This window comes from Pan paniscus, chromosome 5 (assembly GCF_029289425.2).
Source record: "Pan paniscus chromosome 5, NHGRI_mPanPan1-v2.0_pri, whole genome shotgun sequence".
Lineage (NCBI taxonomy): Eukaryota > Metazoa > Chordata > Mammalia > Primates > Hominidae > Pan > Pan paniscus.
In genome coordinates this window covers 89760396-89785398 of record NC_073254.2, presented here as the reverse complement: position 1 = coordinate 89785398, position 25003 = coordinate 89760396, and the positions used below count along the sequence as shown (strand labels likewise).

At 36.2% G+C, this 25003-nt stretch overlaps 1 protein-coding gene across 2 annotated transcripts in view; it reads left to right on the top strand.

The window, feature by feature from the left end:
- The window catches only part of LMBRD1 (LMBR1 domain containing 1), a 122335-nt gene that overhangs the window by 5513 nt on the left and 91819 nt on the right, over positions 1–25003 (top strand). For both annotated transcript variants that reach the window (XM_034962304.3, XM_034962305.3), the window contains exons 2-3: positions 1239–1415; positions 11166–11226. In XM_034962304.3, the coding sequence (XP_034818195.3) occupies positions 1239–1415; positions 11166–11226 (238 nt within the window). The remainder of the gene's footprint in view (positions 1–1238; positions 1416–11165; positions 11227–25003) is intronic.

The window sequence follows — 25003 nt, the reverse complement described above, 5'->3', positions numbered from 1 at the left end:
GCTTGCGGTAGAAGGATTTGGAAGCTGCAAAACTAGTTTGGTGGTTTTATTAGTTTCATTTGGGCCCTGGAATTGTAGGATGCTCAGAAAGAAAGTAACCGCTGTTGAAAAAGTGAAAGGTCAAAACAAGGCTTTTAAAACTACCAGAGCTCTTATTTAGAACAATGGTTCTCAAGTTTGGCTCAGATTGAAATCCTCAGGCATTTAAAGTACTGGTGCCTGGAGGAGCCTTATTCTCCGTTGATAGAATTGATTGGGGAATGTAGGGAAGGTATAAGGGTACTTAAAAGTTACCCAGGTGATTCTGACTCACAGTGAAGGCTGAAATAACATAGTCTCTGTCTGCAACTCCCTATGAGTAGAGTAGAAGTTCTCAAAATACAGCCCTGGACCAGCAGCAGCCTCACCTGGGGAAGCTGTTACAAATGCAGATTTTCTGGCTCCACTCCAGACTTCCTGAATCTGAAACTCAGAGGATGGGGCCTAGCAATCTGTGCTTTAACAGTTCCTCCAAGTGATTCCGATGCCTCCTGACGTTAGAGAATCATTAAAGTCCTATGCTCTGTGTTAGTCACTAGAATGGCATTGGTAACTATTAAGAGTACTTGGCTGACTAGAGATGTCAACCTCTACCTCTGAGTGAACTTTTTTCACTGGAAAGCTCCTTGCTGTGCACATGTATCCATTTTCAGCATTGACTTTTCTTTGTTTAATGCTCTTTAAAATTTAAATTATAGTATAATGTGATAATTGCATGGTGATTACTGGCAGTTAATCTTTAGCTCAATGCTATTCTTGAACTGTCAGAACAGGACAGAAGTTAATTTTCATCCAAGTTATATTTTGTAATGCTTCAGTAATAAGCCTAGAATAGAACAGCTTCTACTCATATCTCTTTTAGGTTGGAAAAATCTACAGGGAAAAAATATTCAAAGCTAGTTATAACTGTGATGTGTGAAACCATTAACGTTTGCACTGTGTTTAATGAGGAAATATGTAGCTGAGCACTGTTATTAATAGTATTGTGTGTGTATGCATACATGATGTACTGCATTCATGAAGTAGGCTTTGAAAATTATACATCTTGGACAAGTTTTTAAGGGATAGTGGGCTTTCCTTACACAACTAAAATAACCTTTACTTCACATAAGGTTTCCTGCTAGAAACTTTCAAACACATACAAAAATCAGAGAAAATACACTGGGTAGTAACAAACATCTCTTTTTGTTCTATTTCAGGCTATTTTGGCATTCTGCTGGATATATGTTCGTAAATACCAAAGTCGGCGGGAAAGTGAAGTTGTCTCCACCATAACAGCAATTTTTTCTCTAGCAATTGCTCTTATCACATCAGCACTTCTACCAGTGGATATATTTTTGGTTTCTTACATGAAAAATCAAAATGGTACATTTAAGGTAAATATAATCTTACTTTGCAGATTTTTTTTCCTTTCAAGTTTCTGGCACACTTGGCAGTCCGATATATATTGTGTTTTATTTTTGTATCTGGGAATGAATGAGAATGGAAATACAACATAGAAGCTGAGAATGTGACATCTAACCTGATAGACTAGAAGCAGACTTACAACTGACATAAGAACTATTAATTCAGCCGCCCTGCAAATGCTTTAAGTAATCATAATAGGTTATATATTTTTTGCTGCTCATAACTCCCTTGAAGCTTATTTGATTTGCATTAATGCAATAAGTAAATAATTGAGAAGGGCTTTTGTTAGTGGCAGATCAGGATCCTAATCTCCGTTTCATATTGAGTACTTTGAGTCAGTATGATGTAGTGAATTAGGCTGGGAATTATAAGATCTGAGTTCTAGTCTTGACCCTTAACTGTCTAGCTGTGGACCTTTAGCCAAACCACTTAACTTTTCTGGACTTGAGGTTCCTCATTTTAAAAATGAAGGGTGTGGACTAAAGGTTTCTGAGTTTCCTTTAAATTATGCAAATTACTTTTAAGTTTCTTACTAGCTTAAGCTTCTGTGACTCAGGAACTATCTCTGTTGTTATAGCCCCAGTATTTAGCTTTAGTACTTAAATATTTGAATGAAATAGTTTTTCATTTATCTTAATAATGCATGATTACAAAATAACTTCCTGAATTGGGCTAAATTAGGTAAATAATTTTATTTTATATTTTATTTTATTTTATATATATATTTTTTTATTTTGTTGAGATAGAGGCTCACTCTGTTGCCCAGGCTGGAGTACAGTGGCATGATCTCGGTTCACTGTAACCTCCGCCTCCTGGGTTCAAGCGATTCTCGTCCCTCAGCCTCCCAAGTAGCTAGGAATACAGACATGCAGCCACCATGCCCGGCTAGTTCTTTTTGTATTTTTAGTAGAGATGGGGTTTTGCCATGTTGGCCAGGCTGGTCTTAAACTCCTGGCCTCAAGTGATCCACCTGCCCAGCCTCCCAAAGTACTGGGATTGCAGACATGAGCCACGATCCCTGGTCCAAATGGGGTAAATAATTTGAAAATATTTTTGTAGTTAGGTTTAAATTTATTCTGATTACTATGAAAATTAGATATACTCTGATTGCTGTGAAAACCACATTTTTTTTCTGTACACCATTTAGCAAGTTTTAATTGAGCACTTAGTGTGTGCCAAACATTGTAATGTTATAAAGATAGTAAATAACATCTATTAAATATTTGCTATGTGTCAGACTCTATTTTAAGTGATTTACATTTAGTAACTTCCTTTGGTCTCTTAAACAATCCTGTGAGATAAGTAGTATTATCTGTGTTTTTGTGGCTGAAAAATCAACGTTCAAAGAGGTGAAGTAACATAGCCTGTAAGTGCTGAAGCTGGGATTTGAAGCTCTGCAGTTTGGTTCCAGAGAGCTTTGTTCATGAGGTTTCTTGGGAAGATGGCTTCTAAACAAGTAAGAGATATTTTCAGGTAGCTTAGTAAAGAGGATACCTACCAGTGATTCTACATTTTTTCAAAATATAAACTTAATTCACATTTTATATTTTGGGTTGAAACATTATTTCTAGAGAAAATGACTAATTTTACTGGTATCATTGGGTTTTCTCTGCTTTTTATTATTGGGCAAGAATAAATACACTTTTAATAATGTTAGACATAGATAATTAAATGGTTGATTATAACATTATGAGGTCATTTTCTCTGAGAAATAAGTGTCATTTTAGAATTAAATTCTATAAAAATGTTTAATTTCTTTTGGCTCTGTATATCGCTTTGTTTCTTGGATAAGAGATTTTGACATTTTCAGAATTTCTGGATATTCTTTTTATTTTAAAACAGTGTAGTATACTTCCAAATGTACAGTACATAATTATAAATTTCTAGGATATTTTTCTTTCTGAAAGCTGTTAAGTTTAAATAGATAATGATATATATGTATATGTGTGTATTCTGATGTATAGAGGTCATATAATTATCCCTGGTATAATTATTGTTTGAATCAGAGATTTTTTTAGTTTAGAATTGAGGATGTTTGATTTATTTAGATTTTGTGGGAAAACATTTCATCTTTATACATATGTAACAAACCTGCACGTTGTGCACATGTACCCTAGAACTTAAAGTGTAATAAAAAAAAAATTCTAAAGTATTTTCGTGAAATTATGAACTTTCTATTACATTAAGTATTGTTTTGGGCCCATGCTTAAATTAGTGCTCGCTTCCTGGGAAATAGGTTGGTTTTGTTTCTTTGTTTTTGATATTTAAATCTATGAGATTGCATTATACTTGTTTGAACAAGATTTTAAGAATCCACTAAAGAAGCAAAAATATTAACTATAAAAATTGAGGGTGCTTGTTTTAATACATGTGCCCTTAAAAGAAAAAAAATATGGCTGTAGTTAACACACTATATTTGTTAAATCTAAATGTTACACTAATATTTAGAAGGGGAAAATATCTGTTAAAACTTTTCCCTCTACTTTTTTAAAACTTTGTTTCATTATTAGGATATTAGTTATTCATCAATTGTTGGTTCTCGTTTTTTTCTACTTTTCTTTTTTTGAGACGGAGTTTCACTGCAACCTCCGCCTCCTGGGTTCAAACGATTCTTCTGCCTGAGCTTCCTGAGTATCTGGGATTACAGATGCACACCACCATGCCCAGCCAATTTTTTGTATTTTTAGTAGAGATGGGGTTTCACCATGTTGGCCAGGCTGGTCTTGAACTCCTGACCTCAGGTGATCCACCCACCTTGGCCTCCCAAAGTGCTGGAATTACAGGCATGAGCCACTGTGACTGGCCTTTCCTACTTTTCATTATTAAGTTGTCTCTAGTTCTGTTTGCTTTTAGCTTAGATAATGTATCAGTTTTTTCTTGGTAGTTTTTTTGATACCTTGAAACATTCTGTGTGTCTGTATTTTCCCCTCTCATTTTGGGCGGCTCGGTGAGGATTAGTGAAATTCATGAGTTTTTATTTGAAACTGGACTATTTGCTGACTCTCAAAAGTAGAACTGAAAAAATTTTTGAAAACATTTTCCTGATAAACTCTAGACAGTAGTTTTTCCTAAAGTTATTACTGAATTCAGGTGCCTAGTGAAAGATAAGTTTAAGTATTTAAGAATTAATTCTTCAAACTTCATGCCACGATTGTAAATGTAGTCAGAGTAAAAAGGATGCCAACATGGTTTTGGTCTATTCCAACCTTGTTTGTAAGGATGAATGTACAAGTTGACATTGTTTTCCATGATGAATGCTAATGTATAATAATATTTACAGTGTGCATTTGAAATTCCTAAATGAATATATGCATTCTCTAACTTTCTCTACTTCCACCTCAAATATTTTGAAGCCTCTCTCTAATTATGGACTTGGCTTCTAAGGTATAATTATTTGGAAACTCCACATATTAATGATTGCTAACATTTTTCTTAAAAACAGAAGGTGCCCAGGCTTTTCTGTGAGCAGGCAGTCATTGCTAGTTTCTTTATTTTTGTTTTAGTTACCCTTCTAGCTTTCTCTGCCTTCTTATGGCAGGGGTATATTATAATGCCTGAGTTGTTTCTGTTGACCTTTCTTTCAACATATGGCATTATTAATAATTTTAGCTAGATAATTTGTTTCTAGCTTTTTTCTAAAGTAATTAACTTTTTAGATAACAGAAAAGAACCTTTTAGAGTACAGCTGGAAGTGCTGTCTTTAACAGTCTTTGATAGTTGGCCAATAACATTGGATGGGGATATACATGAAATATACTGATCCAATGGGAAAAAAAAAAGAAATTGACACTAATATGAATAAATATTCTTTCTTTTATACAACATGTAAACATAAAAAAATTAGTTAATATTAAGGTGTGTCATGAAAACATTTAATGTTTTGGTGTTTGTTCATATCTTACTCCTGTTCCCTAATTATGAATATCTTTATGGCCTGTTATTAGATGTCTGGGCTAAACTCTACTGCTCCCTCATTCCTATTTTCAAATGGTGGGAACTGTATCTTAGAACTTTGTGCTCTTTATTGAACCTTAAATATGTTTATTTACTTAATATTTACTAAGTATGTAGTATGTGCCTGACAATTGTAGGTACTGGAGATTAATCATTAAGGCAAATGAGGTTGCTTTTCTCATGGAGCTCAGTCTGCAAGGCTAGATCAATAGTCAACAAATAAAATAAGGTAACTTTATAGTGATAAATTCTAGAGGAAATAGATTGATATGAGAGTCTAGTCAGGTTATGAGTGTTTTGGAGAGGGGGATAGGAAGGCAAAACTGCTGAGGTTTCTTGCCATGATACCTGGACGAGGAGCCAATCTAGTAAAGAGCCAGAGGGAGAGAACCTTTAGGGAGAAGCAGCAGCAAATATAGAGGCCTTTAGGCCAGGATGAACTTGGCTTATTTGGCTGACATGTATTGTTGAGGGTTTTGCTTTGGTAAAAGCTGAGATCCAGAATAAGGCAGGAGCCAGACTGTTCATGACTTTTAAGTCATATTAATAAGTTTAGATTTTCTCCTAACTGCAATATGAAGTTAATGAAGGTAAAAGATAAAGGTGACTTGGGCTAGAGTGGTGCTAGTAGAGAAAAATGATTAAAATTGGCATGTATTTTAGAGGTAGAGCTGCTGGGATCTGCTGATAGATTAGATATAGGGGGACAGGTGAAAGAAAAAGAAAATTGGAGCACTGATGCCTAGGTTTTTGTATACCTTAGAGAAATAGGGAAACCTGGAGGAATAAGAGGGCATGTGCATGGGCAAGTGAGGGGGTGTAGAGAAAAGAGTTATAGTTCGGACAGGCTACCTTTAAAGTGTGTACTGTACTATCTATCCAGGTGGAGGTGTTAAGTAGGGAGTTGAAGCTCTGTGAAGAGCTTAGGGCTGGAGAGAAGTATTTGGGAAGCAACATATGGATGATATCTACAGTTATGGACTGACTAGGAGCTGGGAAGACTGAGTAGTCAGAGAAGCCTTGACATTGGACTGAGGACTGGAGTTCTCTATCGTGTAGAAGGTCAGCTGAAGGGGAGAATCTGCAACCTGAGAGATAAGAAAAACAGAAGAGGGAGGCTTTATGGAAATCAGAATAATGTGTTTCAGGAAGAAAGAATGATAGCTTTTTTCAGTGGTGTTGAGAGGTGAAGTGAATGGGGTAGAGAAGTGACTGGTGGCTTTGGTCAGTGGTGACCATGAAGAATAATTTCAGCAGAACAGTAGGGTGGTTAGGTTGAGTGGGTTAGATATGGACAGAGAAGTAAGGAAGAAGTGATAAGGAATGCTGACAACTTTTCAGGAAGTTTTTGTTCTCTATGAAAGTGAGAAGCGGGTTAATGGAGGTGTTTTTATTTGTGGTGTTTGTGTATCTCTTTGTGTTTAATAGTTACTAGAATTTGTATACTTTAGAATTCAGTACAGTGAGAGAAATTTTTGAGGGGAGAGAAGGTATCATTGCAGGTGCAGTTTCCTCCAGAAGGGTGAGTGAAAGTGAAAGGGTTGGGTGTAATAGGAGTGTGGGTACTTCAGAGGAAAGAAGGTCTAGAATTTGGATACAAATGGAGATATGTTTTAGATTTAATAGTAAGTTGAATAAGCTCCTGTCTTGGGGCTGCAAATTATTTTAGAGACCTCTAAGTCAGTATTTCTCAATCATGGCCATTTTGCCTTGGATAATTCTTTGTTATGGGGGCCTGCCCTGTGAATTGTAGGTGTTTAGTGGCGTCCTTGACCTCTTACCTCCTAGATTCCTGTAGTATACTGACTCTGTCCACCATGTCTCCGGACATTGTCAAATGCCCCATGGGGATCAAAATGGCTCCTGAATGAGAACCACCATTTTTATGGTGAAGTTATCAGGTAAAAGTGAGGAGAATCATTTTGGAGTTTTGGGTTATGCAGCAGGTTTCAAAAGTCAACTTGAAAAATGGGGAATGGAATTTACATATGCGACCAATTACATTCTTGTTCTGTGGAATTCATATCCTTGTCTTCTGAAATATTCTTCTTTAATATTCTTTATTTAGTTCTTGATTGTCTCACATTCTTTTGTGTCCTAAATGACTCTGAAGTTTCTTTTAGTTTCTACTTCGAGAGGCAATAGTTTATAAAACATATCAAGGTCATAGTGGTTCCCAAAATTAGAAGGAAAGTTTTACAAACTAAGCTCTCTTGACAATACATCAAGTATCTTGGAGGCAAGAGAGTATGTAAAAGCCAAATACACTAACAGTACTTGAGTGATGTTGTATATCTTACACATATTTGTAGCTTTAAAATAGTAACAGCAATACTCCTGTTGCTACAAGAACTGGTTAGGCAAAAGATCCTTATAGAGTAAAAGATGCTAAATTTCAATGATTCTTTTGCTTCAAGTTAACCTTCAGACTTTTTATTTTTAATTTTTTTTTGAGATTGGGATTTTGTCTGATTTTAAACTAATTTTTAAGTGATTCTCAGTGGAGACATTACTACCTCCTGGGGCTGTCTTGGAAATTGATGGGAAGTTTGTATAACATATAAGAAGTAAAAAAAAAAGATAGTTGTTATTATTCTCTGGCCCATTGATACATTGTTCTTAATTTGCTCATCTTCAAAATCCTTTTAGTCCAGGTATGGTGGCTCACACCTGTAAACCTAGAGGCTGAGGCAGGCAGATCACTTGAGTCCAGGAGTTCAAGACCAGCCTGGGCAATGTGGTGAAACCCAGTCTCTACAAAAAATACAAAAATTAGCTGGGCATGGTGGCATGCACCTGTGGTCCCAGCTACTTGGAAGCCTGAAGGTGGGAGGATCACCTGAGCCTGGGAAGGTCTAGGTTGCAGTGAGCCATGATCATGCCACTGCACTGCAGCCTGGGTGACAGAGTGAGACACTGTCTCAAAAACAGAACAAAACCCACAAAAATACTTTTAAACTTCTGTTTTGATACAGAAGTAATCACTAAAGAAGCACAGCTCTTAGGAGTTGAAGCTTTGATTATGTACGTATTCATTTGGATACTTGAATCATTGATGAAAAAATTTTCAGTCATTGCACAGAATTCTCCCCAGTGCTTTCCCATTCTATGTGGTAAGCGCTACTTACATTTTCTTTTCATTTTTTCTATAATATGTTTGGATATTTCTTTCATTACATTTTTTAGACAAAGATTACATGTGTTAAAACTTTTGGTTGTGATTTGTTCTGTTTCCTCCTACTCAAAAGTACTTCATAGATATTTATCTATGCTAGTTTATATAGGTCTCATTGTTTTTAATGTCAACATGTTATTCTATGTTATGCATGTAGAGTAGTAAATTTTACTATTTCTATTCTGGCATTTAGATTGTCTCCAGTTTCATTTTTCTTTTAAAAAATATTTTAAATGACCCTACACCGAATATTGTTGGGTAAAGGACTCTTGGCCCAAAACCAATAAATGTTACTTAGTACAGGCTCTAATTTACCCTGACAAGGGTCAGCAAGTGCTCAGGTTCTTTTGTAACTACATTAGGCAAAGAGAGAAACTCTCCCAAAGTGCAGGTGCTTTAGTAGAGGCATATAACCTCCTAGTCTTTTCTCTGTCTCTCTCTCTTTTTTTTTTTCTTGAGACAGAGTCTTGCTCTGTTGCTCAGGCTAGAGTGTAGTGGCATGATCTTGACTCGCTGCAACCTCTGCCTCCCAAGTTAAAGCAATTCTCCTTCCTCATCCTTCCAAGAAGCTGGGATTATAGGTGTGTACTACCATGCCTGGCCTCAAACTCCTGACCTCAAGCAATCCACCTGCCTCAGCCTTCTAGAGTGCTGGGATTACAGATGTAAGCCACCGCACCTGGCCTCTTAAGAATGGTCTTGCAGGTAGAATAAACACCTTGGACTTGGGTGCCAAAGAATATGAGCTGAGTAGGTATAAGCGGTTCACTGAATGCTAGGACAATTGCTGAACACCTGGAGACTTTGGGTCTCTTTGTCCAATGAGTGATGGAATTTGGTACAGCTCCTGCTGTGTGGGAAAGGAAGGGCCCATTTGGGCTAGCTTATCGCTTTGTAAGAGCTCCTGAGGTAATTTGTTGGACAAGTAGTGTTGTCCAATGAATAAAATATCTATGTACTAATATCCATCCTAATTTGTGTGAATATTTTTAGGATCGATTCAATAAAGAATGTCTACATGGTAGACTATCTTACTGTGTAGCACATAGCTTTCCCTCCACATTTTGGCATTACTGGATGTTAACTGTTTTAAATTTTGCCAATAGGTAGGTGAAAGGTTATATAATAGTGGATTTTCACGTTTTATTAGTAAAGGATAGTAATTGGGAAATTCCTTCTTGTTGGTCTTTTTCAAATTTATTTCTGGCCCTAGCTTGTTTTGTCAGATGATTTTTAGAATCAGTATGTTAATATACTCTACCTCCTAGCACAATGGGATTTCGATTGGTGATATATATTAATTTTAAGATTAATTTGGATGGCAGTTGGTATTTACAATCTTTAAATGTGGGAACAGATGACTTTCCATTTATTAAATTTGTTATATCCTGTGATTTCTTTTTATATGGTTAACATAAATGTTTCTATTTGGCCTATTAAGGGTTTGTTACTATTCCTTATTACTATTGGGGACATATTGTTTTTATTGTGCTTTGGATATCAAGGTTTTGCCTTTGTAGAAGTAAGTTTGGATTTTCTACATTTTTTTATATTTTAGGCATTTATCAGCAAATTTATAGCTACTCATTGCTAGAGGTGTTTATGGGCAAAAAAAAGAGAAAAGAAAAGAAAAATCCTTAATTATCTTAAGAGAATTAAATATTGATGCCCTTTTTTAAGAGCACTCATAGAATGTTGACACTGACTTGAGCTCTTTAAGTGTTTATAAAACATTGACCTGGATTCTAAATTTTGCTTTATACTTAATAGCAGTGATAAGTCCTTTAGATTCTCCACGTTTAATTTTTCACATGCACAGAATTTAGAGTATAGGCCAAAAGGCTTGACATCGTACCTTAGTTCTGACATAACAGGGTATAGATTTTTTTTTCTATTGGAAAAGATTAATTTGAATTATATTTTCTAAGCTTAGTAATTCGAATAACGCTTGTGTGGGATGAATGCAAAGGAGATTAGACTGATTTTTCCTGTAGGTTTTTAAAAAAATGTATAATATGCTCAGATATGTTCTTTCTGAAGTACTAATCAGGTTTGTTACTCTCTGCATAAAATTCATCACTATTTTCCATTGCCCTTAGGACAAAGTCCAAAGTACTCAGCATGACTCACAAGCCCCTGACATATGTGTCCTTCTCTTCCTTCTCTCCACCTGCTTTCTCTTACCTTTCCAAAAGCTCAATTGAATCTATATTTAGCTTCTTGAAGCTTTTTTCAAACGTTCTGTGTATGTTCTTTACTCCCTCTTTCCTTCCTACTATTTTCTCTGTTTCCCTGAGATCATTCTCCCTCCTTTCAGGTCTCAGTTTAGTCATTTTTGAGAAGCCATTCCTGATCTTCAGTCTGAGTTAGGTGCCTTTTGTCTGTGTTTTCCCAGAACTGTGTTGTCTTATCTCAGCATTTACATACTGAAATTTGTCTATTGTCTGTCTCTCACTTATTGAAGACATAGATTGTTTTTATTTGAGTGGATAGATTTTGGAAATGATACTCAGTCGTATTAAAACTTGACTCTTAATTGTTAGGCAAATGGATGTTTCATTAATATTTCTATTGTTTCCTTTTATCCTAGGACTGGGCTAATGCTAATGTCAGCAGACAGATTGAGGACACTGTATTATACGGTTACTATAGTAAGTATCTTTCAGTTTCTTTCCCTATTTGGACTGCTAACCAAAATATTGATATGACTCCGATGAGTGGAGAACCCCAGGTTCTTCCTCTTGGGTTGAATTAGAAAAAAATGACATGGACACACATGGAGTAGTTTTAAGGAGCAGGGAGTTAAATAGGCAAGAAAGAAGAGGGAAGAAAGAAATAAGAAGCTCCCCTGTACAGAGACAGAGGGAGGGGAGCTCCAAAACCAAGAGAGGGAACCCCACCTGCCACAGATACCAGTCAGGTATATGAAGAGGCTGAAGGTGGCAGTGTTTGATTTGCATAGGGCTCGAGATTGGTTTGACCAGGCATGTCATCCACATAGCCTGTAAAAAAAAAAAAAAAAAAAAAAGGACCCTCCCACCTAGCCTTTTAATATGCAAATACAGGGTGCCATGATCTTCTACACAGGTGGGGATATGTGGGGACGGCCATGTCGCCAGGAACATGTGGGGCAAGGGCAAGAAGAAGAGTGCTGGTATTGCCAGGTTTGGGTGGACCCAGTTTCTAATGGCTTGCATTTGCATATCAAAGGTTGCCTAAACTTTTCTGGAGATGCTTTAAAAGATGAAAACTTCCTAAGGACCCTTTTCCTCTCTATCTGCCTACAATAATTTCTTAATAACTCCTACAATATAAAGCTACATATAAACTTTTAGTTTTGAAACCACATATGAAATTTCTGTTTTCTACAACAGGAATAAATAATATGTATTCATTTTCAAAATCCTGAAACTTCTTGAACCTACTTTGCTTCATTTAGATTCACTTTGTAATACTTCTTTGTAGCAGTTCAGTCAAGTTACTTTAAATCTCACCTCTCCTTTTATCATTACCAATTTCCCACTCCTGTTTTTTTGATTTTAAATTTCAATTTTCTAAAAATTTTTTCTAAGTATTGCCATTAGTAGACTGCAGTCTCCGGGGAATTTGTACTATCAACTTTATTCTCCACAGAGTCATTTTAATCCCGGACTTATGGTTGCTTGGCTCCTCCTCCTTCCCTCCCTCAAACATCCTTCTCAGTATTAGATTATAAAAGCTTTATAATAATACAAAAGCTAAATGTTTCCAGAATTTTCTCTTTGAATAAACATGAAACTTGTGTTTTATAAAAAAAGTGTAATTGTTGAGTTAGGAGAAGGATGTCATTTTTTTTCAGCAATAAAGATGCTGAGTAAGATTTCAGTAGGACATTAAATGGGAAACTGAAAAAAATCTACAAAAGTTTCTATGGATGGGATATGTTTTCGAGTTCCACTGAATTGTTTTTTTTTTTTTTTTTTGAGACTGCGTCTCGCCCTGTTGCCCAGGCTGGAGTGCAGTGGCACAGTCTCACTGCAGCCTCTGCCTCATGGGTTCAAGCGATTCTCCTGCCTCAGCCTCCCGAGTAGCTGGGATTACAGGCACACACCATCACGCCCAGCTAATTTTTGTATTTTTAGTAGAGACAGGGTTTCACCATGTTGGCCAGGCTGGTCTTTAACTCCTGACCTAGTGATCCGCCCATCCTGGCCTCCCGAAGTGCTGGGATTACAGGCGTGAGCCACTGTGCCCTGCCCCATTGAATTTTAATTCAGCTGCTTTGCTCCTTTGCCTTTATCCTAATCTAAAATCTGTAGGCCCCATGAAATTTTATTTCTTTCGGGTAGATTTTAGTATTTATGAAATTTCAAAATATAATTTATTATTTCTGATGAATATACTAAATATAATAAAATATAATTTTGACCTATTAAGTTAAAAGTTTTGAAATGGAGCTATATTAAGTAGAATGTTGCCTTTTTAGTATAAATAGAATATAAATACTTCTACACAAAGTTTTGTGGGGGGAGGTCTGTCACCTGTATGACACTAAAGTGTAGTGATTCTGTAGAACATATGTTGAGATAAGCCAGTTTATACGTTAGTGAAGTCAAGGTCTGTGAACTGTATCTTATCGTTGAACCTAGAGGCCATTGGACTAATCCTTTGTAACTAAGTTCGCAAAAGACTTGTAAACTGGAATGTTAATTCATGCAGGCTTTTTCAGTTTGTTCCATGGAGAGAATTAAGCCCACAGAAAAGAATTTTGTAAGTATTTTTCTTAGTCCTCCCAAAGATAGTGTGTCCTCATTCCACTCAAGGATAATGTGCCCTTAGTATCATTTTAAATGCCTGTGTGATAAGTTAATCATTACAAACAGTAGATGTCTTGGGACTTAAGGCTTGATTTCCTATAGAACTTAATTTATAGTGAGAAATATAATTGCTTTGAATAGGATAGTTGAGACAGTGATCTAGGAAAAAAATTTGTTTAAAAAGCCAGATTATGAATTGAAAAATTTGTTTTATGACCATGGAATCAAAACAAGAAAATTTAATTGGATAATATGAATGGTTAGTGGTATATTAGTCATCTCCATCTCAGCTATGGCTAATAGGCCTTTGGCTCTGACCCAGAGGTGACCTACAGCTAGGACCCTGAAAGGATTCCACAGCTTCGAAGGTAGTTACTATCCTGAAGCTCAGCTGTTTCTTTTCAAATGCTAGATACTATCTAACTGCCCTAATAGGAAACATCTAATTTGTCTTCTCCTGGATTTTGAGGACTATACAGAGTTCAAACAGAAAACACAGTTTTTATCCATCTCTTCTGTCAGAGGCTAAGTTTGTCTAATCCTTCCTATCCCTCCTAATATATCAACGTATTTTCATGATCTAACCTTGCCAGGCACTGTGTAAGACTTTTACATTCAAAATCTTATCTAGTTTTCATGAATGCCCTCTCTCCCTTTTTTTTTTTTTTTTTTGTATTTTCTACCTTTCACAGATGAAGAAATTGATGTGGAGAGATGTTGAAGATCACTTTGTCAGTAAATGGCATAGCCCAAAGTAGTTCTTATTTCCTCAGCTGTAGCTTCTTACTGTTAAGTGAGCTGCCTTTTGATAAGTAGTACTGGGGATGTTACTTATAAGAAGGATTAGCAGCACTGAACTCCCAAGAGCAGCTTCAGAAATCATCTGGGGCCTCTTTTTTTTTTTTTTTTTTTTTTTTTTTGCGACAGAGTCTTGCTCTGTTGCGCAGGCTGAAGTGCAGTGGTGCAGTCTCGGCTCACTGCAACCTCCACCTCCTGGGTTCAAGCAGTTCTCCTGCCTCACCCTCCCTAGTAGCTGGGATTATAGGCACATGTCATCACGCCCGGATAATTTTTTGTATTTTTAGTAGAGACAAAGTTTCACCATGTTGGCCAGGCTGGTCTCAAACTCCTGACCTCAGGTGATCCTCCTGCCTCAGCCTCCCAAAGTGCTGGGATTACAGATGGGAGCCACTCATTGTGCCCGGACCCCTTTTTTAATTTTTTTGAGACGGAGCCTCCCTCTGTTGTCCAGGCTAGAGTGTAGTGGCACAATTTTGGCTCACTGCAACCTTCGCCTCCCGGGTTCAAGTGATTCTCTTGCCTCGGCCTCCCGAGTAGCTGCGATTACAAGCGTTCGCCACCATGCTCAGTTAATTTTTGTATTTTTTAGTAGAGATGGGGTTTTGCCATGTTGGTCAGACTAGTCTCGAACTCCTGACCTCAAGCGATCTGCCTGCCTCAAAGTGCTGGGATTACAGGCGTGAGCCACTGCACCTGCCCACTGGGGACATTTTAAATAATACAGAATGGTAGATTGTATCCAGAGAGATTCTAATTTACTTTGTTGTGATAGGCAGCCTGTGAATCTATTACTAAAAAGTTAATGGTGCTGATTCTGATTTTAGCACAGCCAAGTTTAGAAACCAGTGGCCTAAGTCAGTGGCTTTTCTAAAGATGTCTCGTGCATGTGCAATGAGATAAAGGTTTGAGGGATGAGGCGGCTAAGCATTGACTCCATGGGACCTACTTATGCTTTAATTGTCTTTTATGTTCGGGTTCCATGTGTGTTTTCAAAAGAAGAGCTTTCTGTTAACAGATCATGTGATAATCTCTTTTCTAGAATATTCAGATTAATGTTTAGATGCCTAATTCATGATAACTTTGAGTAAACTGTATACATATTTTCCTTCATAGAGTTACTAATGCAGGGTTTTTTCTGTATGTGTCAAGTTTTCTTAGGTACCAGTTTAGATGCTAGTTTAGATGCTAGTTTTCCATAGAGGAGAAACTGATCAAAGAGGTTTAAACTCGTAAAACTCCTAAAGAAGTTTTAGTCATCTTCCTCAAAGAAATTGTTTAGGAGTGTTAACTACTTTCAAACTACTGATTCAAATTTATAGTCTCACTGCTTTTTCATACTCCATGACATTGAAATCTATTGGCCCATTTGCACTTTGAATGGATCTTTTGTCCATTTGTCAAATGCCAAATAAGACAGTTGACATTATGCCTTATTCATTTGGAAAATATTTGTTCAGTGAATAACATAGGTCTTCTGAATGTTGACACATATCATTATTTTCAATGACACATATCATTGAAAAAACCACATTTGTTAATATCGCCATTATTCTTATCAGAAAAGTATATATTGAGATGCTGTAAAACTCAAAGATAGATTCAAGTTTTCCAACATTCTAATTTTCTCTTGAAAGCTTCAGTTTTATCATTGGTGACAAATACTGTCACTTATTTCCTTTGGAGTGACAGTCTCACTGTTCATTTTTGAGAAAGCCTGTCTAATAATCAAGTCTGGATAACCATTGCTTATCTGTCAGTTCTTCTTTCAAGTAAAAATGATGTTCTTTGAAAAAAAAGTGGCTACTGTAGCTCACAACTCAAAGAGCGCAGACAAAATTGAGATGTTGTGAGACACAAGTACAGCATGGTTTATGTGTATTTCCTGTCACACAGAATATTAAAAGGATATATATGCAAATGTGGACACTAGAATTTTTACAGCTTCAAAAGGGACTTTTGTGAATAAAAGGCTCAAATCTCCCTCCTCCCTGAAGAATACAATGACTGCTAGTGTAATTTGAGTCTGCTATCTTGATTCCTTTAAAGGGGCAGCAGTTTTATCCACTGTTGTTTTTGCACCATTAGTTTAACTGTAAACATGGTGGAAAGGCACATAACATCTTAGTATCATTATGCAAACAGTTTTGATGTTGTGAATACCCTGAAAGGATCTCTGCAAATCCTAGGGTCTGGAAACCACATTTTTAAGGATCTTCTGTTATATTAATGGAATTTGGGGTGTTTTGTTCTGAGAAGCTGGCAGAAATCAGGCTGCCTGCTGCTTCTCCTTGTGAGCACTCCCCAGCTGTTGATTAGTTATTAATAATCCTCATTAACTGAAGCTACTTACAAAGCAGATTCAGTTTTCTGGAGCTTGTTGAAGTATGAGAGGGTAAAGTTGTTCATTTTCATCCTATTCCCTGCACACCTAAGGACTCTGATCAGGTGACTCCCTCATCTGGGAAGGTTATGCCTGCCCCAGAAACTTTAAGGATTTGTATCTTTTATTTCTTTTGAATGTTTTATTTAGTTCTTCATCTTTTCCTTCCTTCCCTCCCTCCCTCCCTCCCTCCCTCCCTCCCTCCCTCCCTTCCTTCCTTCCTTCCTTCCTTCCGTCTCACTGTATTTTGGGCAGGAGTGCGGTGGCGTGATCATAGCTCATTGTAAACTTGAACTCCTTGGGCTCAAGCAGTACTCCCACCTTGGCCTCTCAAAGGGTTGGGATTACAGGCATAAGCCACCACACTCAGCCTACTCTTTTCTTTTATAAAACTGCCCTCGTGTGAGTTTTGAGTTCTGAGTTTTGTTTAATTTTGTATTTAGACCTGCTATGCAGGCTTAGCAGTGACTTCTGAGTTCTGTTTAATTTCATATTTAAGCCTGCTTTGCAGTCCTTTTATCCCTTATGTTGTCTGTGTTTTAGCCTTTTATCTAAATTGTTTTTATTTCAAATTTATTTTTATCTTTATATTTGGCCTCTCCCTATTTCTACAACCCCTGCATGCATGCAAAAGTAAGAAGTGAGAAAAAACATTAAGTAAAAGGAAATTCATGTAAAAGAAATTAATGAAAGGCGGGGGTAAATGAATTAAAACTATCCCAAACCCTAAGCAGGAATTATTTGAGGCTATTTTTGTTCGGTTCTTCTGTAACTGGCCTATCAATTCCTCATGTTATTAGCCTGTTCTCCCACTGCTAATAAAGACATACCCAAGACTGGGTAATTTATAAAGAAAAAGAGGTTTAATGGACTCACAGTTCCATGTGGCTGGGGAGGCTTCATAATCATGGTGGAAGGCGAGGAGGAGCAAAGTCACATCTAACATGGTGGCAGGCAAGAGCATGTGCAGGGGAACTCCCCTTTATGTAAAACCATCAGATCTCGTGAGACTTATTCACTGTCATGAGAACAGCATGGGAAATACCCGTCCCCATGATTCCATTACTTTCCACCGGGTCCCTCCCATGACACATGGGGATTATTACAATTCAAGATGAGATTTAAGTGGGGACGCAGAGCCAAACCATATCATCCACATAGACTTTCTTCTCTTGACACTAGTTTTCAGGCTATCATCTTGTGTGTAGATGTAAATTGAATCATATAGTTCATAATGTTTTGTGTTTGGCTTCTTCAGTATGTAACATTATATTTGGAACATCTATATTGATGCAGGCAACAGTACTCTGTTGATTCTTATTACTATATTAACATACCGTAGTTTATCCCTGCTAGTGTTGATGAAAAATGGGGTTGTTGACAATATTTGGTCTTTTCAAATGCAGCTGTTAAGAAGATATTATATATGTACATTTAAAAGATTTTTACTGCATTGTTTTCCATTGTATGGATGTTCATAGTCAAAAATCCCAGTTTATTAGGTGTTTAATAAAATTTTTTTTGCTGTTAAACAATTTTGTAGTAAAAATAGGAGTGAGTCAAAGTATACACATATTTAGATGAATTAAGTTATGGAGCTAAGGGAGAATAAGATGGACCGGGAAGCTTTTCAGTTCCAGTTTCTATGCCAGACTTTTAGAGCACCTAAGAGAGTTTTTTGGAAGTTTCTCTTCATTCCCTATTGATTAGGTGCTGGTAATTTGTATCTGGAAACTTTTTTATGTATTTTGAACTTAGGTTTATCTTAGTGTGTTTTGTGCTGTTAAAATAGAATACTCAAAACTTGGTAATTTGTAAGGAACAGAAATTTATTGGCTCATAGTTCTGGAGGCTGGGAAGTTCAAGATGAAGGAACTGGCATCTGGTAAGGGCCTTCCTGCTGTCATCCCATGGCAGAAGGGCAACGGAGGCACACACATCCTTTTATGATGAACCCACTCAGATGATAGTGACATTAATCCACTCATGAGCGGTCACCCTTGCTACCCAAACACCTCCCATTAGGCCCTACCTCCCAAAACTACCATATTGGGTAGTGATCATGAACTTTGAGGGACACATTCAAATCATAGTAGGGTTTACAACTCCTAGAATCTAACTTCAGAAGAGTACATGAGACCTTTGAAGTTGACTTCTTTGTGATTTCTCCACCTGTGAAATGGTGAAAAGTAGTACCTACTTCATAAGGTTAGGAGTGTGAGACATGTGATTAGTGCTAAATAGGTGTTATTTACTGCTGTTTATTCAAATCAGATAAGAGAACAAGAGAAATTTTCTCTGTTAGTGCAATGATATAGGAAAGTTAATATTGAAAGAACTGACTAGTATCTCATCAAATTTCAATTTTCTTGACACTATTGTTTTGAAAACATCTCTAATAATATATTTCAGTGCTTTTCCAGACAAGTTAGAAAGACCGAGACTAATTTTGAGATTTGTTTGATTCAAAATCCTTTTTATAAAATCTTGTTTGATAAGATACAGTTCTGTCCTGTCTCCTGCCCCTTTTCCCGCTTTTTAAAAGAAAGTATTCTTAATTAAAGGGGATGTTTTCTAAGTGGTTTCTGTTAAGTTTGCTCAAGAGATTATCTAGATAATCTCTAGAGAACTAGTAGCCTAAGAATTTGTTTCCAGTTGGAAATACTAAGAAAGCAAGTGATCTCTTGGACTTATAACTAGTGTGACTTGTACTTTTTGTCTCTAAATGAACTGATGATTTGTCACATTAATATCATAAACCTTCCTTCACACTCCAGATTTTGGAGATTGAGACATATGTTCTTGGTTTTTCTTCTTATGTTCTTGGTTGTGCCTTTTGAGTTTCCTTTGTTGGTTCGTTCTCTTTCTTCTGACCTTTTAAAATATTTGTATGCCCCACGGGTTAATCCTTGAACCTGTTCTGTTTCAGTTAATCCTTTGGTGATTTTATACCATTGCTTCCTTCTAAATATCACCTATATGCCCAATTCCCAGTTTCGAATCTTTGTGCAGACCTCTCTGGAACTTCACAATCCTATGTCCAACCGTTACAGAACTCTCTACCAAAAAATCAAAGACATCTCAAATTTAACATTTCTAAAGCAACTGACCTTTAATCTGTCATACAGTAGGTTTTTTTTCTTGTAGTGGATAGCAACAAGAAGGATAGAGTTTCTCAGGCTGAAAACCTTAGAGTCATCCTTGAATCTTTACTTTTTCACATTTTGTGTCAAATATGGCAGAAAATTCCCTTGTGCTTGATTTTCAAAATTTATCTAGAATCTGACCACTTCTCACTACCTTTTTTTTTTTTCTGGCTATAATCCTGTCTAAGACACCATTGTCTCTTTTGGGGTTATCACAGAAGTCTGTCTTTTCCACCCTTGTTTTATTCACAATATAGCAGTCAGAGTGATTCTTTAAAAATATGACACTTCTGTTCCTTATCTGCTCAAAACCCTGAAGTAGCTTCCCATGTAATTCACAGGAAATGACAAAGTCATTACTGAAGCCTGCAGGGCCTTATGTGATCTGACATTCTTCCCCACCCCACAAACTTCTTTGTTCTCATCTACTATTTTGCTGTGCTAGCCAAACTCTCATGATGGCCCACAATGCTGTCCACCTCCTAATATTCATGCCCTTATGTAATTCCCTCCTTTTGAGTGTGTGTTGGGCCTAGAGATTTGCATCTGCCAAAGAGAATGTGGCTAAAATGATGCTGATGGGATGTCACTTCTGAGATTAGGTAGAAGACAGTGACTTTGTCTTGCTTGTATTCCTTGGCTTTTTCTCTTGCTTGCTCATATTAACCAAGCTGCCAGTTTGTGTACTGCCTTATGGAGAGGCCCACGTAGCAAGGAACTGATAGTGGCCTCCAGCCAACAGCTAGTGAGGAACTGAATCCTGCCAAAAACGCAGTGAGTGAACCTGGAAGCAGGTTCTTCCCCAGTCAAGCCTTGGGATAACTGCTGCATTGGCTAACATCTTGATTGCAGCCTTGGGAGAAATTCTGAGCTTGGGGACCCAGCTAAACTGTGCTCATATTCTTGACTCATAGAATCTGTCAGTAAATGTTTTTTTAAACCACTAAGTTTTGAGTAGCCTCTTACGTGGTAGTAGATAACTAGTACATCTCTCCATCACTGTTATATTAATGTTGTTATTAATGTTCCTTGAACATTTCAGTTTCACTCCTACCTTAGACCCTTTGCTTTATGTTCCCTTTGCTTAGAATGCTTTTCTTCCAGTTATTTACTTGACTAATTTAACTCCTTTAGCCTTTAAATCTTTGCTTACATGTTACCTGTGAATGAGGCCTACCTTCAATCTCTGGCTCATTTTATCCTAGTCTATTTTTTTTCTTTACAGCCTTTAATTACATTCTGATGCATTATGTAGTTTTAGTTATGTTTATTGTTTGTATCCTTCTGCTAGAATTTATACTGTGCTAGGGCAGGAATCTTTATCTCTTTTGGTCCTTGATGTGTTTTAAGCACAAAGAACAGATATTGGCACATAGTAGGTACTCAAATATTTGTGAAATTCATGAATTTTTAATTTTCTATGTAATTTAGGGAAACTCACTTGAATTTCTTACTTTGTTAATGAGAGAGAATAATGTGTACTTCCGTGTTGTTAAGACTGAGTGAGTGGGGTGGGATTTCAGCCATGGCCAAGTATGAAAATTGGCAGATTCTCTCACCAGAAAACAAATATGAAGTTGGACAAAACTGAACAGAAAACAGCTTCAGTTCTTTAGCAATCAATGAAAGACATACAACAGTCTGAGAAGTGTTTATGCTTAAAAACTGCTAAGGGACAGTGGTAGTTTCTTGTATTTCAGCCTAGGGCTGTTATGTTTCCCTGCCCCCAACTTCCAGCTTGGTTATTGCAGAAGATCTGCCAGGGCAGGGTGGGTCCAGGGAGGACGTACAGCTGTACTGCTGTATTAGAAGGGGACTCACTCAGTTGGGTGGTGCTCACTTCTAGTGCTATTGTTTATGGAAGTGACAATCTTGGAGTCAGGTGAGTGGAGAGGACCCAGGATTCTACTAGCATGGGATTGTGGTCATAATTGGGACAAGCATATGTCTGGCTGAAGCTGCATACATGTGTATTGGAGACTGGAGAGGGCCCAACCTAGTCATGTACTCCTGGCTGCCCTAGAGGCTCTACACATGTGTGCAGGAGACCAGAAAGGAAAAGCCAGGGGCAATTGGCCTGAACTTTAAATACACTCTTCTACCAATATGCAGGTTCATTGGCAAGGAAGGGCTGGAAGTCTTATTGGCTTGAGTTGTTTGAGCAAAGTTTATTTCTGGTTATTGTCTGATTATTAAGCTATATAGACACAGGAGCAATCCCTAGGAAGCCAGGCTTAAAAACAGTAATTTAAATAAATATATATTTTTTTGAGCTGGGATAAAAATTAAAAAAAAAAACACTAAAAAAATCGTTAAAAAAAAAATAGACACATCAGCAGTTGCACACTTGTGGAAAACAGATTTTACAGACTTAACCCTGCCAAATAAGTGAACAAAGGAATTAAAGAGGCAACCTTCAGGAGCAAAAAGCGTAATACAGAGTTGCTACAACATATTGTCTAACATGTCCAGTTTCAATAAAATTATAAAATATGCAAAGAAATAGGAAAACGTGAACAATGCTAAGGAAAACAGCATATAGTGGAAACAGTATTTCTAGATGTTAGATTCAGCAGACAAAGACTTCAAAGCAGCTATTGTAAATCAGTTGAAAGCAGCAAAGTAAGCTAAGAATGAAAATAAAGTGTGACAAATAGAGATGTTCAAAAAGGAGATAGAAATGATTTTAAAAATAACAAAATGAGAATTCTGAGATCGAAGAATATAGTAACTGATGTGAAAAATTTACTAGAGGGTCTTACCAGAGGTTTGACATGACAGAAGAAAGAAGCAGTGAATTTCAAAGGTAGATGATCTAATCTGAAGATCAGAGAGGAAAGATTAAAGAGAAATCAGTAGAGCCACAGAGATCTGTGGGTCAGCATTAAGTTTACCTATGTATGTGTGCTGGGAATCTCAGAATGAAAAGAGAAAGAAGAGGGCAGGAAAAAAAGTTTGAAGAAATTATGGCCAAAAAGCAATCTACCCATCTGAGCAGCTCAGTGAAGCCCAAGTAGGAAAAACAGAGATACAGACCTGGACAAATCATTGTTAAATTATTAAAAGCCAAAGACAAAGACAAAAATGTAAAAGCAGCCAAAAAATTACATAACAGCATCTTTATGATTAGTGACTAACTTCTAATGTGAAATAGTGGACACCAGAGGGCACTAAAATGGAAAAAAAACAATAAAGATTTCTGTGTCCTCTAAAATCCTCTAAAAATGAAGGTGGAATAGGACATTCCAAGATAAAACCTGAGAAAATTCATTGCAAGAATCCCTTTCTTACAAGAATGCTAAAGGAAGTCTTTAAGGATGAAAGGAAATGACACTAGGCAGTAAACCAAATTCATAGGAAGAAAGAAATCAGAAATTATAATGGTTAATGTTTAATATAAAGGCACTATATTTTTTCTCCTTTTCTTACCTTTGTAAAAGATTTAAGATTGTATAAAGTAATAATTATAACACTGTAAATGTTGGGTTTAGGGTTTATAATATATAGACATAAAATATATGATGGGAATGGCACAAAGAAAAAGAAGTATTAGAGCTATTTTGGAGCAAGTTTTTTAAAAATATATATTTTGCCTGTATTGTGTGAATATTAATTGAAGGTAAATTGTGATAAATTAAGGTATGTAGTATAATTCCCATAGCAACCACTAAGAAAATGACTCAAAAATATACTTATTTTATGTATCTATAAATATCTATAAAATAAGTCAGCAATTGGTAATGTAGAAACTAACTTTTAATACAAAATAAGGTAGTAAAGGAGAAGCCTGGAACAACAAAAAAGACATAATAAAGTATAAAATGGCAAATGTAATTACAGCCATATCAATAATTGTTATATTATGTGTAAGTAGTCTAAATACCCCCAATCAAATGAGATTGTCATAGTGGATCAACAAATGAAGATTCGTCAATGTGTTGTCTATAAGAGAAACACCTTAGATTCAGGGACACAAATAGTATATGGTTAAAGAAAAGGTTAGTAAAAGATGTCATGCAAATAGTAATTCTGACAGCTGAAATGACTATATTAATATCAAATAAAATAGACTTTAAGACAACGGACATTTCATAATGATAAAATGGTTAATCATTAAAATGACAGAAAAATTATAATTCTATATGCACCTATTAACAGAGCTTTAAAACACACAAATTCAAAATGGGCAGAATTGATAGGCAAAATAGATAATTCACCAATATTAGTTGCAAATTTGAGTAACGAACTCTTTACTGGTTAGGAAATAATTGTTTTCTGATAGAACAGTTAGAAAATCAGTGAAGGTTGAGAAGATGTAAACAACAATACTGATGAACTTAAAAATGTAGAAAATTGTGTCCCAATGGATGCAGAACACAATTGACTTAAAGCACACGGAGAACATTCTTCAGTATAGACTATATGATAGGTTATAAAATAATTATCAGTAAATTTAAAAGGATTAAAAATCATACAAAGTGCATTTTCCAATCATAATGTAATTCAATTAGAAACCAGCAATGGAAAAAAAATCTTGGCAATCCACAAGTATTTGGCATTTAAACCATATACTTCTAAATAACCCATGGATCAAGATGAAATCACAAGGTAGATTGGAGAATATTTTGAACAGAATGAAAATAAAAATGTAACATATCAAAATTTATGGGATATAGCTCAAGCAGAGCTCAGAGGATAATTTGCAGCTTTAAACCCCTCTGTTAAAAAAGAATTATCAACTACCTAAACTTCTACCTTAGGAAAACAGAAAAAGAAGAGCAAACTGAACTTTAAACAAGCAGAAGAAAAATAAAGGTTAGAGCAGACACCAATGAAATAGAAAACAGAAAAACAATAAAGAAAATTCAAACCAAAGTAGGTTCTTTGAAAAAAAAGAAATCAGCAAATCTTTAGCCAGACTTAGGGCATTGGGAAAGAGGGAGAGAGAGAAAAAGGATATAAATTATCAAAATAAGGAATGAAAGAAGTGGCATTACCAACTTTGCAGAAATTAAAAGAATTACAAAGGAATGTTGAGTAACTTTATACCAACAAATTAGATGAAGTGGATAAATTCCTAGACAATTTTCCAGTTGAATCAATTACCATAACTGATTTAAGAAGAAATAGCACTGTAGCAAGCATAGAAGTTGAATTATTTGTTTAAAATATTCCCACAAAGAGAACCCCATACCTAGATTTTGTCACATAAGAAATATGTGAAGAATTTCACATATTATGTATTTAAATAATTATACCAATTATATATTTAAATAAGAAATTATACCAATTTCTATTTATGTAT